Genomic DNA, 18,536 nt, shown 5'->3' with positions numbered 1-18,536 from the left:
GCTGGGTACACAGATATTTGTTATACTATTCGATATAACTTTTGGTATATTAATATTTCATAACAAAAAGTAAATAAAAATCAAGTTATCCTTGAACTAATAGCATAAATACCCCTGAACTATTAGAAATTCAATTAGTCAAAGGAAGTGTTTTAATATCCCTAATCTAGAATGATTTTTTTTAAATTCAGAGACAGTCAAAAACTAACATTATATTTTTGGTTTTGTTTTTTAGATACAACAAAGTACATGCTACAGGGGCTTGTGCTGTCTCTTTGGGTAACATAGTAATGAAGAGTTTTCCAATCCAGATGTAACATATAACATGAATGTGGAATAATGATTTGATCAATAAAATAAGAAATATTTACGTTATTTAGTTACATGTTGGACAATTTCTTTTTTTTTTTTTTTTTGAGACGGAGTCTCACTCTGTAACCAGGCTGGAGTGCAGTGGCACGATCTCAGTGCACAGCAACCTCTGTCTCCTGGGTTCAATGATTCTCCTGCCTCAGCCTCTTGCATAGCTGGGATTACAGGTGTGCGCTACCATGCCTTGCTAATTTTTGCATTTTTAGTAGAGAGGGGTTTTTATCATGTTGGTCAGGCTGGTCTCGAACTCCTGATCTCATGATCTGCCCACCTCGGCCTCCTAAAGTGCTGGGATTACAGGTGTAAGCCACTGTGCCTGGCCTTGTTGGATAATTTCTTAAAGCTTATAGGACTTTTTCACTTTGCTGCTTTGCCAATGGCAACTTAAGTCATATGTCATATGAAAGCCAGGTAAAGCATTCTGAAGAGAAGACTCATGTGGTAGCATATACCCTACTCACAACCAGGCAGTCAATTACTGACTAATTCCAGAGGCACTATGGCTACCAGCTATGGTGGTCCTATGAACACTATTTGATTATTACACCGTAGGAAATTGGATGTTACTTTTCCTTCAATTCAGGGCTTCTAATGGATATGGACTAGAGACTTATCAAGATTTCTTTAAAACTCTAAGGGTAGTTCAGGACCTTAGCAAAATATCAAGAACATTATAAGAAATATGCTACTTACACAGTATGCAAAGAATAAATAGTCAAGGTCAAGGACAAACATAATCACTGTGCCTATATTATGATTTTTTGGTATCATCAAAGCTAATTTAAAAGGATTACTTTAGGTAGAGGTAAATAAAAGTGAAATCAACCCAGGTTGTTTTACTTGGTTTGGCCTATACCTTGTTTCGTTCCCCTGGATTATATGAAGAAAACATAGGAATTTTTCGGATCTCTTCCTCTGACAAACGATTTCTCTGGATTTCATCTTCTGGGACAAATTCTATTGGCTGCGTCAGCTTCTTAGGCCCAGTCCAACACTGCTCAGGTGAAAAATCAATAACTTTTGCCACATGGAGACTGGGACCTTTACCCTGTGCTGCCTGTTTTCCCTTGTCCTCGAGTAATGATGGGTTCTCAGCTGTGCCACTATCACCCACTGATGGAGCTGAGACCAGTGAGTGGGAAGCAAAGGGTTGACCTCTCATAAGTTGGAACTCTTCAAGACGTTTTTTCATTATCATCTCTTGGTAAAAACTTTCCAGGTTGTTCATGGGATCACCTTTGTTCTTCTTTTGGGGTTCATCTGGATCAAGACAAAGAGATAGGGAAGTTCCACAAAGCCTACCAATACAACCTTTGACAAATTAATAAAAATTAAATCCTAGACCTCAGATAAAGAAACACTGCTGGGGCAGGTCTTTACAACCTGTGACAAATGACAATGGTATATAGCTATCTTATGATAGTTTATTTCAAGCAGAACTATAGGCCAGAACTATGGTGAGGCAAGTGAGGCACCTAGGGTCATGCAAATATATGTACCTCTAATTGATAAGGACATTTAAAATATATAAGCCATATAGCATTATGCTTCACAAAATTAATAATTCCTTAGTATCATCTAATACCAATGTCATGTTCAAATTGTCCTGATTATGTCAAAGTTCTTTTTATACTTGGTTATTCAATTCAGAATCTAAACCTGCCTCTGGCTGTTATATCTCTTAAGATTGTTTTATTCTAAAACAGTACTTCTTCTCTCCCACCTCTCTATTTCATTTTCTCCCTCCTCCATTGATTAAATAAACTACATTTGTTCTATGAACAAATGAATTTGATTAATCATTTTCTGATGGTGTTGTTTAACTTGTTCCTTAATCCATTCTATTTCTTGGCAGTTAATCTATAACTATGCTACCTAATATAGTAGCCACTGGTCACATGTGTCTATTTAAATTAATTTTTAAATATCAGTTCCTCAGTCGAACTTAACAAATTTAAAGTGCTTGATAGTCATGTGTGGCTAGTGGATGCCATATTGGACAAAACAGATAAAAACTATTACATAATTGAAAGTTACATTGGGCGGTGCTGATCTACAGGTTAGATTCCTTATAGATAGATATGTACTTCCTATTGTATCATGTCATAAGGCACATAATGTTTGGTGGTCCCATTTTTAGTGATGCTGAAATTCTTCAGTGGATTGAGGTGCTAGGTGATATTAGTCTCATGCCCCCATTATTAAATTTTCCCATTCACCTTCCACCTAATGGGTTTTTTACATCCATTGATGACCATTACCTATATTAATTTATTAAGAGTTGCAAATTGTGGCGTTCCTAATGCTATTATTTCTTTTGCACTTATTATCTGGAATTCTATGGTGAACTTACCGTCATCAACTATGTGGTTTCCCTAAATGTAGATCATATGGGAAAGGCAGGATAAATGCTTGATTCTTTGCCATTATTTATCAATTGTGAGAGTAAAAGTTGACACCTTAGAAATGTCCAATGGTGGCTGGGCACGGTGGCTCATGCCTGTAATCCCAGCACTGAGGTTGAGAAGGGCAGATCACAAGGTCAGGAGTTCAAGACCAGCCCGGCCAAATGGTGAAACCCCGTCTCTACTAAAAATATAAAAATTAGCCAGGTGTGGTGGCGGTGCCTGTAGTCCCAGCTACGCAGGAGGCAGCGGCAGGAGAATCGCTTGAACTCAGGAGACAGAGGTTGCAGTGCGCCATTGCACTCCAGCCTAGGCGACAGAGCGAGACTCTGTCTCACAAAAAAATATAAGAAAGAAAGAAAGAAAGAAAGAAAGAAAGAAAGAAATCCCCAATGGTGACCAATGGTTATTTTTAGTATAGTAATAAAAGAGTGTAATTTCATATATTTTATCTGTGTTAATAAAATGTATTATTATCCCACGTAGGACCATTGGGAAACCCTTCAAATTGGCTCCTGTATTGCTTCCTGGCTTTCTGGCATAGCCAAATATCCTAAGCTCATCTTGCACACTTCCTAACTCAAACCTGGAATATTTTTGTGAGGACCCTTGGTTCCTTTTAGTAGGAGTGATATTTAGAAACCACACTGTGTTGCTGGTGTGTGCAGAAGCAAATTCTGAGTTATTGTCTCCAGGCCTTTTCAGTGGACAAAAGCTAGGACATTTTTTTAAAATGATACACCGGAATGGTTTTATTTTATTTTTTAATTTAAAAAAATTTTACTTTAAGTTCTGGGATACATGTGCTGAACATGCAGGTTTGTTACATGTATACATGTGGCATGGTGATTTGCTGCACCTATCAACCCATCATCTAGGTTTTAAGCCCTACATTCATTAGGTATTTGTCCTAATGCTCTCCCTTCCCTTTCCCTCCATAGGCCCCAGTGTGTGATGTTCCCCTCCCTGTGTCCACGTGTTCTCACTGTTCACCTCCCATTTATTAGTGAGAACATGCAGCATTTGATTTTCTGTTCCTGTGTTAGTTTGCTGAGCAAGAGGGACGTTTTGAAAGGGAAAAGTAAATCATGAGTTTATATTGGTATTTCCAATTCAAATTTGAGATAACAAGGTTTTTACTTAAACTCCTTCATTTTAGAGTTGTATTTCCTCTCACATGCTTAAAATAATGTTAGCAAAATGATTTATTAGCTTCTTCCTACAATATACTTATAGAATTTTAAAATGTCAGTAACAATACTATCACCAACAAAACCGCTGAATATAGTTTTATATTTCTTTGCAGTTACTTTTGCCCCTAGAATATGGACCCCACTGGAAATATACAAATGTTGTTTTAAAGTCAGTATAAGTAATTGTTTTCTTTTGTTTTCCAATTGTGTGGGTTATGTTACTAATTTTATCATTAGGCTAATTTGCTTCAGGTTGTTTTTGAATTTTAGGGATTGATTTTTATGTTTTTGATTAAACTTTTAAATGATGAAAAATATTTACATGGATCTAAAGTAAAACTGTTATACAATACCTTCACAGAAGTCTCACTTCCATTTCTGCCCTCTTTATCCCATTCCTTTCACTCCCCATAAATAATCATTTTTATTAGGCTTTGGCTTATGGTTTCATTGTTTCTTTTTTGAAAATATAAGCAAATAGGTATATACATACGTACACATAATTCATTAGTTATACCTCTCTCCTACATAAAAAGTAACTTACTATAAGCACTGTTCTACAATTTACTTTTTGCAATTAACAATATATCCTGGAGATAGTTCCATATTAATGTGTAGAGTTCTTCTCATTCCTTCTTATAGCTGCACGGTACTCCATGTGTGGATGTACCATAGTTTATTCAAATATTCCCCACACATTGGTCTTGTATCCAGTCTCAGACTGTTACGAATAACGTCCTGATAAACAGCTTTGTGCAAACAGGATTTGGTATTTTTCCAGTATATGTTTGAAATAGATTCTAAGAAGTAGAATTGCTGAGACAAAGGGTAAATGTGTATGTAATTTTTCTATGTATTGTTAAATTTCACTATGTAGAAGTTATACTATTCTGTATTTCCACCAGCAAGGCATGAGAGTAGTTATATAAGTATTTCCTAAGATACAAAAAGCAATAACCATTAAGGAAAAGATTGATAAATTAAGCTTTTTAAAATTAAGAACTTCTGTTCATCAAAATGTCATAAAGAGATGGACATACACACAAAAAGTCACAGATTAGGAAGATATTTGCTACACAAAGAATTATCAGAGAACTTAAATCTAAAATACATGAATAACTCCTACAAATCAATAAGAAAAAGATGAACAACCATTAGGAAAATGGGCAAAATACTGAATAGATGTCTCACAAAAGAGGAAATACACATATACGCGGGCCGGGCGTGGTGGCTCATACCTGTAATCCCAGCACTTGGGAGGTCGAAGCAGGAGGATCACTTGAGCCCAGGAGCTCGAGACCAACCTGGGCAACATGGTGATACCCTGTCTCTAACTTGAAAAAAAAAAAAAATAAAAATAATTATATATAAGTGTGTTCAACCACATTAGAATTCAGGGAAATGCAAATTAGGAAGAGAATAAGATACTAATAGAAAACCAACATATTGGCAAAAATTAAAAAGAATGCCAACACTACATGTCAGTGAAGTTGTAGAGCAACTGGTACCCTCACATATTGCTGGTGGTAATGTGTACACACAGTGCAAATCAACATGACATCACCTACTAATGTTGAAGATATGCTCAACATACAACACATCAATTCCACTCCCACATATATTCTTAGAAAAATGTAGGCATATATGTACTAGGATACAATAAGAATTTTCAGATCATTGCCATTTATAATTGCCCACAATTAGCAAAAATACAAATGTTCATCCAAGAAGAATTAATTATAAAATTCTGGTACATTTATGATGAAATACTATTATCCAAAGAAAGTGAACAAATTTCAGCTACATATGTCCAAGTGGATGAATAGATTAGTAAATACACTCAAAAATACTTAGGAATGCATCAATAAATAAAGATTTCTCCCTTTGTAGAGCTAAGTGAATTACACGGCATATTAGAAGGTAGGAGTGCTATAAAAAAGCAAAAACTACAGGATAAGATTGGAAGAGCTACAAGGTTGTCATTATTTTTTGATTTTGGTCTAGATAGGTCTCATGAAAAGGTGCTATTTGAGTGAAGACCTAAAGGAGGCAAGGGTGTCTATCATGCTGATATTAGAGTGAGGTCTCAAGGTAGGACTATGTCTCGAAAAACTAAAAAAGACTGAAATCATATAAAGTATGTTCTATAACCACAACATACATTAGTGATCCACTATTGTAAGAAACGAGAAAACACAAATATCTAGAAATTGAATGACAAACTTCTAAATAACCCGTGGATCAAAGAACTCATAAAGGAAACTTAAAAATATTTTGATCTGAATAAAAATGAAAACACAACATATCAAATGTTATGGATGCAGCTAAAACAATGCTGCATTCCATATGACAGACATTTTTAGCTTTAAATGCCTGTATCAGAAAAGAAGAATGGTTTCAAATTTAAAACCTGAGCTTCAAGTTAGGAAACCAGAAAAAGAGTAAACTAAACACAAAGCAAGCAGAAGGAAGACAATAATAAAGATTAAGAAATAAGTCAATGCAATAGAAAATGGAAAAGTAGAGAAAAATCAACAAAACCAAAAGCTGGCTTTTTGAAAAGTTTAACAAATAACAAATGCTTTACCTAGACTGAACAACAAAATTAGAGAGAAGACAAAAATGACTAAAATCAAGAATTAAAGAGGAAGCATCATTACTAACTTCAGGGGAATGAAAATGATTATTCAGGAATATTATAAATAACTTTAGGCCAACAAATTAGGAAAGCTAGATAAATGGACAAATTCACAGAAAGATAGAAATTACCAAAGCAGTCTTAAAGAATAAATGAATAACAAGAGGATGAATTAGTACTCAACAAACAACCCACAAAGAAAAACCTAGGTCCAAATGGCTTCAATGGTAAATTCTATCAAATACTTAACACTATCCCCATCAAGCTACCAATGACCTTCTTCACAGAACTGGAAAAAACCACCTTGAACTTCATATGGAACCAAAAGAGAGCCCGCATAGCCAAGTCAATTCTAAGCAAAAAGAACAAAGCGGGAGGCATCACACTACCGAACATTAAACTATACTACAAGGCTACAGTAATCAAAACAGCGTGGTACTGGTACCAAAACAGAGATATAGACCAATGGAACAGAACAGAGGCGTCAGAGGCAACACAACATATCTACAACCATCCGATCCTTGACAAACCTGACAAAAACAAGCAATGGGGAAAGGATTCCCTGTTTAATAAATGGTGTTGGGAAAACTGGCTAGCCATATGCAGAAAGCAGAAACTGGACCCCTTCCTGACACCTTACACTAAAATTAACTCCAGATGGATTAAAGACTTAAACATAAGACCTAACACCACAAAAACCATAGAAGAAAATCTAGGCAAAACCATTCAGGACATAGGCATAGGCAAGGACTTCATGACGAAAACGCCAAAAGCATTGGCAACAAAAGCCAAAATAGACAAATGGGACCTAATCAAACTCCACAGCTTCTGCACGGCAAAAGAAACAGTCATTAGAGTGAATCAGCAACCAACAGAATGGGAAAAAATTTTTGCAGCTTACCCGTCTGACAAAGGGCTGATATCCAGAATTTACAAAGAACTAAAACAGATTTACAAGAAAAATCAAACAAGCCCATTCAAAAGTGGGTGAAGGATACGAACAGACACTTTACAAAAGAAGACATACATGAAGCCAACAAACATATGAAAAAATGCTCACCATCACTGGTCATTAGAGAAATGCAAATCAAAACTATATTGAGAGACCATCTCATGCCAGTTAGAATGGTGATCATTAAAAAATCTGGAGACAACAGATGCTGGAGAGGATGTGGAGAAACAGGAACACTTTTACACTGTTGGTGGGAGTGTAAATTAGTTTAACCATTGTGGAAGACAGTGTGGCGATTCCTCAAGGACCTAGAAATAGAAATTCCATTTGACCCAGCAATCCTATTACTGGGTATACATCCAAAGGATTGTGAATCGTTCTACTATAAGGACACATGCACATGAATGTTCATTGCAGCACGGTTTACAATAGCAAAGACCTGGAACCAACCCAAATGCCCATCGATGATAGACTGGACAGGGAAAATGTGGCATATATACACCATGGAATATTATGCAGCCATCAAAAACGATGAGTTCGCATCCTTTGTAGGGACATGGATGAACCTGGAAACCATCCTTCTCAGCAAACTGACACAAGAACAGAAAATCAAACACTGCATGTTCTCACTCATAGGCGGGTGTTGAACAATGAGAACACATGGACACAGGGAGGGGAGCGCTACACACTGGGGTCTGTTGGGGGGAAATAGGGGAGGGACGGTGGGGGGTGGGGAGTTGGGGAGAGATAGCATGGGGAGAAATGCCAGATATAGGTGAAGGGGAGGAAGGCAGCAAATCACACTGCAACATGTGTACCTATGCAACAATCTTGCATGTTCTTCACATGTACCCCAAAACCTAAAATACAATAAAAAATAAAAAATAAAATAAAATAAAATAAATAATACCAATCCTGCAGAAACACTTCAGAAAAGGGAAGAGGAGGAAATACTTTCCAATTCATTCTATGATGTCAGTATTACAATGATAACAAAACTAAACAAAGATATTACAAGAAAACCACAGACCGATATTCCTCATAAATATAGATGCAAAATACCTAACAAAATATTAGCAAGCCTCATGAAGCAACATACAAAAGGATCACACACATATAAGTGGGATTTATCCCAGAAATGAAAGATTGGTATAACATCTAAAAATCAAAGGATTAAATCTTAAACCACATGATCATCACAGTAGGAGCAGAAAAAGCATTAAACAAAATCCAATACCCATTTATAATTTTTAAAAGCTCAATTAACTGACACTAGAAGGGAGCATCTTCAACCTGCTTGTGGTAGGTGGAATAATGGCCCCCCTAAAGATGTCCACATCCTAATCCCTGGAATCTGGGAAAATGTTAAATTACACTGCAGAGGGGAATCTGCAGATGTGATCATATTAAGGATGAGATAGGAAGATTATTCTGGATTATGCAGGTCGGGCCAATGTAATCATAAGGGTCCTTATCAGAAGGAAGCAAGAAGGTCAGAGACAGAATGGGAGATGTGATGATGGATGTAGAGGGTAATGTGAGGAAGGGGTCAAGAGCCAAGGAATGCAGGCGACCTCTAGAATCTGGACAAGGCTCACCCAGAGCCTCTAGAAGGAATGCAGCCCTGTTGACATATTAAGACTTCTAACCTCTAGAACTATAAGAGCAAAAATTTATACTGTTTAAGCCACTAAATGTATGGTAATTAGTTACATTCTAATTACCTTTCTTTTCATAGGAAAGTAATATACTGCCAAAGAGTATGTGTAGAAAACCCAGAGCTAAGATCATACTTAATGGTTAAAAATTGAATACTTTCCTCCTAAGACTGGGAACAAGGCAAGGATATTAGCTCTGATCACTTGCATTCAACACTGTACTGAAGGTTCCAGACAGTACAAGGAGGCAAAAAAGAAAAAAAAAAAGTCCTACAGATTGGAAAGAAAGAGGTGTCTTTATTTACAGGAAATAGGATTCTCTATGTAGAAAACTCTAAGGTAACCATAATAAAACTATTACAATAAAAGAGTTTAGTCATAGGATACAAATTAATATAGAAAAATCAACTCTAGGCCAGGTACAGTGGCTCACACCTGTAAACCCACCACTTTGGGAGGCCAAGGAGGGTGGATCAACTGAGGACAGGAGTTGGAGACCAGCCTGGCCAATATGGTGAAACCCTGTCTCTACTAAAAATACAAAAATTAGCCAGGCATGGTAGTGCATGTCTGTTATCCCAGCTACTCAGGAGGCTGAGGCAGGAGAATTGCTTGAACCCGGATGGCGGAGGTTGCAGTGAGCCGAGATTGTGCCACTGCACTCCAGCCTGGGTGACAGAGCAAGACTATCTCAAAAAAAAAAAAAAAAAAAAAAAGAAAAGAAAAAGAAAAAAGAAAAGAAAAGAAAAATAAACTGTATTTCTATATACTTGCATGCAACAATTGGAAAATGAAATGTGAAAACAATTCTAGTCACAAGAACATGAAAATCATTAAAATGCTTAGAAATAAATTCAAAAGGCTGGGTGTGGTGGCTCATACCTGTAATCCCAGTGCTTTGAGAGGATGATGTGGGAGGGTCACTTGAGGCCAGGAGTTTGAGACCAGCCTGGGCAACACAGTGAGACCCCATCTCTAAAAAAAACTTTCAAAACAATTAACCAAGCATGGTGGCATGCACCTATAGTCCTAGCTATTCAGGAGGCTGAGGCAGGAGGATCCCTTGAGCTCAGGACTTGGAGGTTGCAGTGAACTATGATTGTGTCACTGCACTCCAGCCTGAATTACAGAACAAGATCCTGTCTCTAAAAAAAACAAATTCAACAAAGAAAGCATAAGATTAAGTTTAATAAAAGAAATGTAACTAAAAACTACAAAACAATGCTGAAATAAATTGTAAAAGATCTAAACAAAGGAAGAGACATTCTATGTTTTTGGATTAAAATATTAATGATTAAAGATCAGTTTTCTCCAAATTGAATTATAGATTCAACTCAATCCTTATTAAATTCCAGCAGGATTATTTGTATTAAAAAAAAATCACAGGCTGCTTCTAAAATTTACATGGAAACACAAAGGACCTAGAATAGAAAAAGTGATTTTAAAAAAGAGAAACAAAGTTGGAGAAGTCATACTACCCAATTTCAAAACTTACTATAAAGGTGCAGTAAAAAGATTTAGCATATAAGAATAGGCATATAGATCAATGGAACCAAGCTGAGTGTCCAGAAATAAACCCTTGCATTTATGGTCAATTGATTTTTCCACAAAGGTGTCAAGACAATGGGAAAAATAACAGCCTTTAAATAGTGCTGGAACAACTGGACATCCATATACAAAAACATGAACTTGGACCCTTTACTTCACACATAAAAATCAACTCAAATGTATAATATATCTAGATGTAAAAGCTAAGACTATAAGTGTTCCAGAAAAAAAAAAATAGGAGAATATCTTTCTAACCCTGAGTTCAGCAATGATTTCTTAGATATGACACCAAAAACATAAGCCATAAAATAACTAATTAAACTTCATTAAAATTAAAAACTTCTGTGCTTCAAAAGACATCATTAAGAAAATAAAGACAAGCTACAGACTAGAAGAAAACATTTGCAAATCATATACTTTATAAAGGGCTTGCATTCAGAATACAAAAAAATTCTTAAGAAAACAACCCAATCAAAAAATTAGCAAAATACTTGAATAGACATTTCACCAAAGAAGACATATTGATGGCTAACAAGCACATGAAAAGGTATTCAAGATCATTTGTTATTATAGAAATTCAAAATGAAACTACAATGAGCTATCAGTACACACACACACTGAAATGGCTGTAATAAAAGACAGGTAATAAGTATTGGCAAGGATGCAGAGAAATAAGAACTCTTAAACATTGCTGATGGGACAGTAAAATGATACAATCACATTAGGAAACAGTCAATCCCTCAAACTGGTTATGCACGGAATTACCATAGGACCCAGAAATTCCACTAATTTAAGAGAAATGAAAACATGTTCAAACAAATGTTCACTGCAACATTATTCATAATAGCCAAAAGGGGAAACAACCTAAATGTCATCAAGTGGTAAAAAGATCAAACAATGTGATGTATCTATTGATCTGGCTTGGCTCTGTGTGCCTACCCAAGTCTTATCTGGAATTGTAATCCCCATAATCCCCATGTGTCAAGGGAGGGACCTAGTGGGAGATGACTGGATCATGGGGGCGGTTTCTCTCACGCTGTTCTTGTGATAGTGAATTCTTACAAGATCTGATGGTTTTATAGGTCTTTGACAGCTTCTCCTTCACACACACACACACTCTCTACTGCCACCTTGTGAAGGTGTCTGCTTCCCCTTCTGCTATGATTGTAAGTTTCCTGAGGCCTCCCCAGCCATGCAGAACTGTGAGTCAATTAAATCTCTTTCCTTTAAAAAGTATCCAGTCTCAGGTATTTCTTTATAGCAGTGTGAGAATGGACTAATAATGCTGTAAAATAAAAAATTAGCAATATAAAGGAATGAATTGCTGACACATGCTACAGTATGGAGAACCTCAAAAACATTATAGGTCCTGAATGAAGCCAGATTCAAAAGACCACATATTGTAAGATTCCATTCATTATGAAATACCTAGAAAAGACAAATTTATAGAGACAGAGGCTTGGGGTATATGTGGGTATCATTTACTACAAATGGGCCCTAGGGAATTTTGCCAGGTGATGGAAATGTCCTTAAATTGGACTCTGGGTTTGATAGCACAATTCTATAAATTTACTAAAAATCACTGAATTGAACACTTAAAATAGTTGGATTTTATCATATGTAAATTATATACTTCAATATAGCTATTTAAAAATAAAAAAAAATTCAGAATCACAAAAGGTGAGAAGGAATAGAAAATAGAAAATGTACTAAAAGACATTAAAGGATAATTAAGTTAATGGAAAGGTACTATTTTCACATTTGAAGATTTGGAGACTCATAGCTATGTCAATTGACCTCAATTGACTTAAACACTCAATGGAATCCCAGTAGAAATCACATAAAGGTATGTGTGCATGTGTAACTTGATAATCTTCAAATTTACATGGAAAGGTAAAGTGTCAAAAGTAGACAAAATACTTTTGAAGAACAACAAGTTGGAAAGAATTATTCTTCTGCTGTACCAGATATCAAAACATCATGGAGCTAGACTGTATAATACTGGTTTTAAAATAGCCAAAAAGACCAAAGGAACAAAACAGAGAATTAAAAAAAAAATTCATTCATATATGAACACCTGATATATGACAATATCTATCCGTATATGAACACCTGATATTGCAACAAAATAACAGTCTAGACATTTTCAATATCTGGTGTTAGGATAGAGGGCTATCTACATGAGGGAAAAAAAGGAACTGGAACCCTACTTTATACCATATACATAAATCAATTCCAGGTGAACTAACGACTTAATTGTGAAAGGCAAAAAACACAAAGCTTTTAGAATAAAGAACGGTATCAGGATCAGGCACGGTGGCTCACGCCTGTAATCCCAGCACTTTGGGAGGCCAAGGAGGGCAGATCACCTGAGGTCAGGAGTTTAAGACCAGCCTGGCCAACATGTTGAAACTCCACCTCTACTAAAAATACAAAAATTAGCTGGGCATGGTGGTGCATGTGTGTAATCCTAGCTACTTGGGAGGCAGAGGCACGAGAATTGCTTGAATCCAGGAGGCAGAGGTTGCAGTGAATCCAGCCACTGCACTCCGGCCTGGGTGACAAAGACTCTGTCTCAAAAAAGAAAAAAAGAAAGGAACTAAAGAACTAAAGAACAATATCTTCCTATCTACTTGTTCATAGTAGGGAAAGATTTATTAATCAAAGCACAAAACACACTAAGTATAAAGAAAAAAATTAATAAATTTTATTACATGGAGATCAACAACTTTTGTTTACCAAAAGATATTATAAGGGCAGTGAAATGACAAACCACAGAATTGGAATAGACATTTTCAACATATATTACCAACAAAGAAAAGCTATCTGTAATAATAAAAAGACTGGTACAAATGTATAGAAAAATGCACCTAAGATTAGAGAAAAACAGAGACAGAATATTCAGAATGCATAACCTCAACACTTTCCAACCTCCCTACTTCCTGTAGAGGTGGTAAGAACTGAGATGTACTGTATCTTAGTGCTTTGGGGTTCACCCATTGGTTACCTTGTCTTTAAAATTATTTACCTGCTAAATTAAACATTCACAAGCTATTGTTTTGATAGATGCCTAAAGTGACCTCTGAACCAAAACTGCATCTGGACAAAGATACAAACAGATGGAAAGACATTCAGGTAGTAAATAGGCATTTTCACATTTGCTAAATGGGCAAAAGAGCTGAGTAGCCATTTTACAAAGCAGGCTATCCAAATGGCCAGTAAATGTGTAAGAAGGTATCCAACATCATCAGTTATCAAGAATGAAATTAAAACCACAATGAAACAAACCAACAATATAGGCTCAGACTCTTGAAATGATACCTTGAAAGACACACACACACACAAACACGAAGGCAGGGAAACTGTTCTAAAGCAAACTAAATGTAATGTGTGATCCCTGATTGTATTCTCGATTTATAACTGAGAAACCTGATGGCAACAATAGAGCAGCAATGTTAAATTTCTTAAGAGTGATCATTATACTGTGATTGCATAGGAGAATGCCTTTGTTCTTAGGAGATACATAACTAAGTATTTAGGAGTAAATCCTTCTTATGTCTGAAACTTATTCCAAATAGTTTATCAGTAAACAAACCACATACACATATACTCATAAAGAGGAAGAGAGAGGTAAAGCAAATGTGGCGAGTTGTCCACAGTTGGTCAATGCAGGTGAAGAGTGTGGGTGTATTCTTTCAATTTTTCTCCACATTTGAAATTTTCCAAAATAAAAGAGTTGAGGAAAATAACACTTGACTAAGGGCTTAAAAAAGTAACATAAATTGGCCAGGTGTGGTGGCTCATGCCTATAACCCCAACACTTTGGGAGGCCGAGGTGAGTGGATCACTTGAGACCAGCTTGGCCAACATGGCGTGTGCCACCATTCCTGGGAAAAATCCTGTGTTTTTAGTTTCTACTAAAAATACGAAAATTAGCCAGGAGTGGTGTGGCACACGTCTGTAATCCCAGCTACTCGGGAGGATGAGGTACAAGAATTGCTTGAACCCGGGAGGTGGAGGTTGTAGTGAGCTGAGATCGTGCCACTGAACTCCAGCCTGGGCGACAGAGTGGACTTTGTCTCAAAAAAAAAAAAAAAAAAAAGTAACAAATAAATGTTAACTAATAATGAAGGGAAAAAAGCATAACAAAATACAAATAAATACTCATCAGATTGGAGTCTGACAATACCTGTTGCAGACAACGATGTACAGCAACCTAAACATTTCCACATGGCTGGTGGAATTTTAACTTGGGGAAATCCTTTCAGAAATTAGTTAACAGTCATTAAAGCTGAAGATGTATGAACACTTCGCCACTCAATTCCACTCCTAGATATATACGCTGAGAAACTCCTGCACGTGTGTCCCAGAAAACATGTAAAGAAAGATCACAGTAGCAGGACTGATATTTATAGCCCCCCAAATGGGAACAACCCAAATGTGCAACTACAGTAGGATGGGTAAACTATGGTGTGCTCATATAAAGAATACTATACTATATTTCAATGAAAATGAACTATGACTACACATAGCAATATGGATGAATATCTCAAATATAACTGCCAGAAAACACCATAACATTGAGTAGAAAAGGAAGACCCAATAGAATACACACAGTATAATTCACTGATATAATGCTTAAACACAGGCAAAACTAAACACTGTCTAGTGCTGCATGTACGGGTGGTAAAAATATAAAGAAAAATAAGGAAATTATCACAACTTAGGACAGTGGTTATATCTAGTGGGGAGAGGGTTGTGATTTGTGAGGGGCATATGGGAATTTTTGGAGTATTAGCATGTTCTATTTCTTGATCTGATTAAAAATATTTTAAGTTCCGTTTGGCATGATCTATGTCATTATAAAAAGATGGATTGCAAAAAAGTGAATGAGAAGTGAAGAAGTGGCAATAAGTAAATGTACTGGGTTATATAGAATCCTCCTAAAATTCATGCCTACCCAGAACCTCAGAATATGACCTTATTTGGAAATAGGGTGCAGATATAAATAGTTAAGGTGAAGTCACAGGTTAGGCTCTGAGTCCAATGACTGGTGTCCTTATAAGAAGGACAGGTGAAGATACAGAGACAGTCAACAACCAGAATGCCATGTGATGACAGAGGTAGAGATTGGAGTGATGCATCTATAATCCAAGAACTGCCATCAAACACCAGAAGCTAAGAGAGAGAGATGCAACAAATTCTCCCTCAGAGCCACTAGAAGGAACCAACCTTGCCAACACCTTGATTTTGTAGCCTCTACAACTGTGAGAGAATAACTTTCTGTTGTTTTAAGCCATGCACTTTAAGCAGCAACCTACTTCCCAGTAACAAAGTCTGTATTAGATTCCTAGGGCTGCCATAACAAAGTACCATTGGTACTGGGAAGTAAGATGCTGCTTTAATAAATACCTAAAAATGTGGAATTGGATTTGGAATTGGGTAATGAGTAGACACTGGAAGAGTTTAGAGCTGCTTGATTGTAAAAGCCTATACTACATTGAGGAGATTGTTGGTAGAAATATAGATGTTAAAGGCAATTCTGGTGAGGGCTCAGAAAGTAGTAAAGAGACAGTAGAGAAAACTTCTATTATTTGCTAGAGGTATAAATGTTAAAGGTACTTCTGGTAAGGCCTTAGAAGGAAATGATGAACATGTTATTAGACACCGGAGGAAAGGCAATCTTTATTATAAAGTGGCAGAAACTTGGCTGAATTGAATAATACTGTTGGGTGAAAAGTCTAACTTAAAAGTGACAAACTGATATTTCACTAAGGAGATGAACAGGCAGTGTGGAAGATGCAGGCTAGTTTCTCCCTGATGCTTATAATAAAATAAAAGAGGAAGAAGGAAAATTGAAGAAGGAACTGTTAAGAAAAGGGGACAACACTTGATGATTGGGAAAATTCTCAGCCTATACAGATAGTGTGCTCTGGAAACAAGGCCAACGGTATAGACAGACAAACTTTCATTGAAGAGATTTGGTGTTATGGTGTTAGGATCCAATCAACCACCTCAGTAGAAGCCAGGAATAGATATGGGGTTACCTAGGAAGAATCTGTGGAGAAACCTCGTGTCCAGTGGTATAAATCTCTTGACATATATGAGACTGACAATGTTTTTGAGAATTTTATACCAGCAAAAATCACCAGTGCCAGCCTGGTGTGAAAGAGACAGAGACAGGACAAAATTAAGGAAGGATGATCACAAGAGCAAAGCCACAGACGTAGAGGCCAGAGAGGATGGGGCTATAGCTGCCCTGATAGACTAAATGCGTGGGCCCAGAAGACAAGGCATTGAGCCCACAGTATTGCTCATAGGCCTTGAAAACTAATGGAATTTGCCATGCTAGGCTACAAACTTGCTTTAGACCAGTAACCCCATTATTCCCTCCTTTTTGCCCTTTCAGAATGGGAATGTCTATCTTATGCCTGTCCCACTATTTTATATTGGAAGCAGGTAACTTGTTTTCTAGTTCCACCAGTGTCAGGATGGAGAGAAATTTTGCCCCAGGATGGACCATATCCAGAACCTCACCCATACCTGATTTAGATAATGAGACTTAGGACTTTTTTAGTTGATATTTAGATGATATTTGGGACTTAGACTTGATGCTGGAATGGGTTAAGACTTTTGGGGATGTTATGATAGGAGGAATGTATTTTGTACATGGATAGATGTGAATTTTTGGTGCCAGAGGGCAGACTGTACTAGCTTGAACAGTACACCCCCAAAATTCATGTCCACCTGGAGCCACAGACTGTGAACATATTTGGAAATAGGATCTTTGCAGATGTAGTTAAATTAAGTTGAAGTAATACTGGATTAGGGTGGGCCTAAATCCAATGACTGATATCCTTTTGAGAAAGCAATGTGAAGACACAAAGACACAGATACATGAAAATGCTGTGTGATGGCAGAGGCAGAGATAGGAATCATGCATCTATAAACCAAGGAACACCAAGGATTGCTGCCAACTATGAGAGCTAGAAGAAGTGAGGAAGAATATTCTCCTAGAGCCTGCAGAGAGAGCACGGCCCTCCTGACACCTTTAATTTTAGACTTCTAGCCTCCAGAACTGTGGAGAGGATAAATTTCTGTTGTTCCAGCCACCAGATTTATAATAATTTGTTATAGTAGCCCTAGGAAACTAGTACAGTAATTATAGAAAACTCTTCTAAGAATTGTGCTGCAGAAAGTGCAAACTACTGATACATACAACAATATCAATGAATCCCCAAAACATTATGTTGAATTAAAGAAACCCTAAACAAAGAACATATACTGTATGATTCCAGTTACATAAAGTTCTAGAACAAGCAAAACTAATCTATGGTAAAAGAAAAAAAAATACACTAGTTGCCTCTGAGAGGGTAGGATGGGAATTACTGGAAAGAAGTACAATGAAACTTTCTGGGGTGATGGTAATCTTGTGTTAATAGGGGTTAGGTTACACAGATGCAGTGTGTCCTGAAGATGGTCCAATGATTGTCTTTATTTATTCCCAATTCCATGTTCAGTGATGATATATTGGTAGCTTGAAACTGTCTTTGGTGGGAATATGCACAACTTGGAAACTGGTAAATGATAGTAAATGATACATATTAGGGCCTTTTTTTTTCCCTCAGAGAGGTGGTTGTTAAACATTTACCAGTATATCACTACACGGATTTATATATTGGTCAAAAGTTAGCCAATGAACACTTAAAAGATGTTTTATTTAACTACTTGCAAATTTTGCAACAAAAGAAAAAATGTTAATAAATAACT

At 36.6% G+C, this 18,536-nt stretch overlaps 1 protein-coding gene across 2 annotated transcripts in view; it reads right to left on the bottom strand.

Annotated features, from left to right (window-relative positions):
• Positions 1-18,536, bottom strand: part of RBM41 (RNA binding motif protein 41) — a 60,602-nt gene that overhangs the window by 28,702 nt on the left and 13,364 nt on the right. For both annotated transcript variants that reach the window (XM_012451680.3, XM_012451679.2), the window contains one exon: positions 1,229-1,632. In XM_012451680.3, coding sequence (XP_012307103.1) covers positions 1,229-1,632 — 404 coding nt within the window. The remainder of the gene's footprint in view (positions 1-1,228; positions 1,633-18,536) is intronic.

The sequence above is a fragment of the Aotus nancymaae genome, unplaced genomic scaffold, assembly GCF_030222135.1.
Source record: "Aotus nancymaae isolate 86718 unplaced genomic scaffold, 86718_ANA_hifiasm-v0.15.2.pri h1tg000004l, whole genome shotgun sequence".
Lineage (NCBI taxonomy): Eukaryota > Metazoa > Chordata > Mammalia > Primates > Aotidae > Aotus > Aotus nancymaae.
The sequence above is the reverse complement of the archived record's forward strand: the minus strand, read 5'-3'. Positions and strand labels throughout refer to the sequence as shown.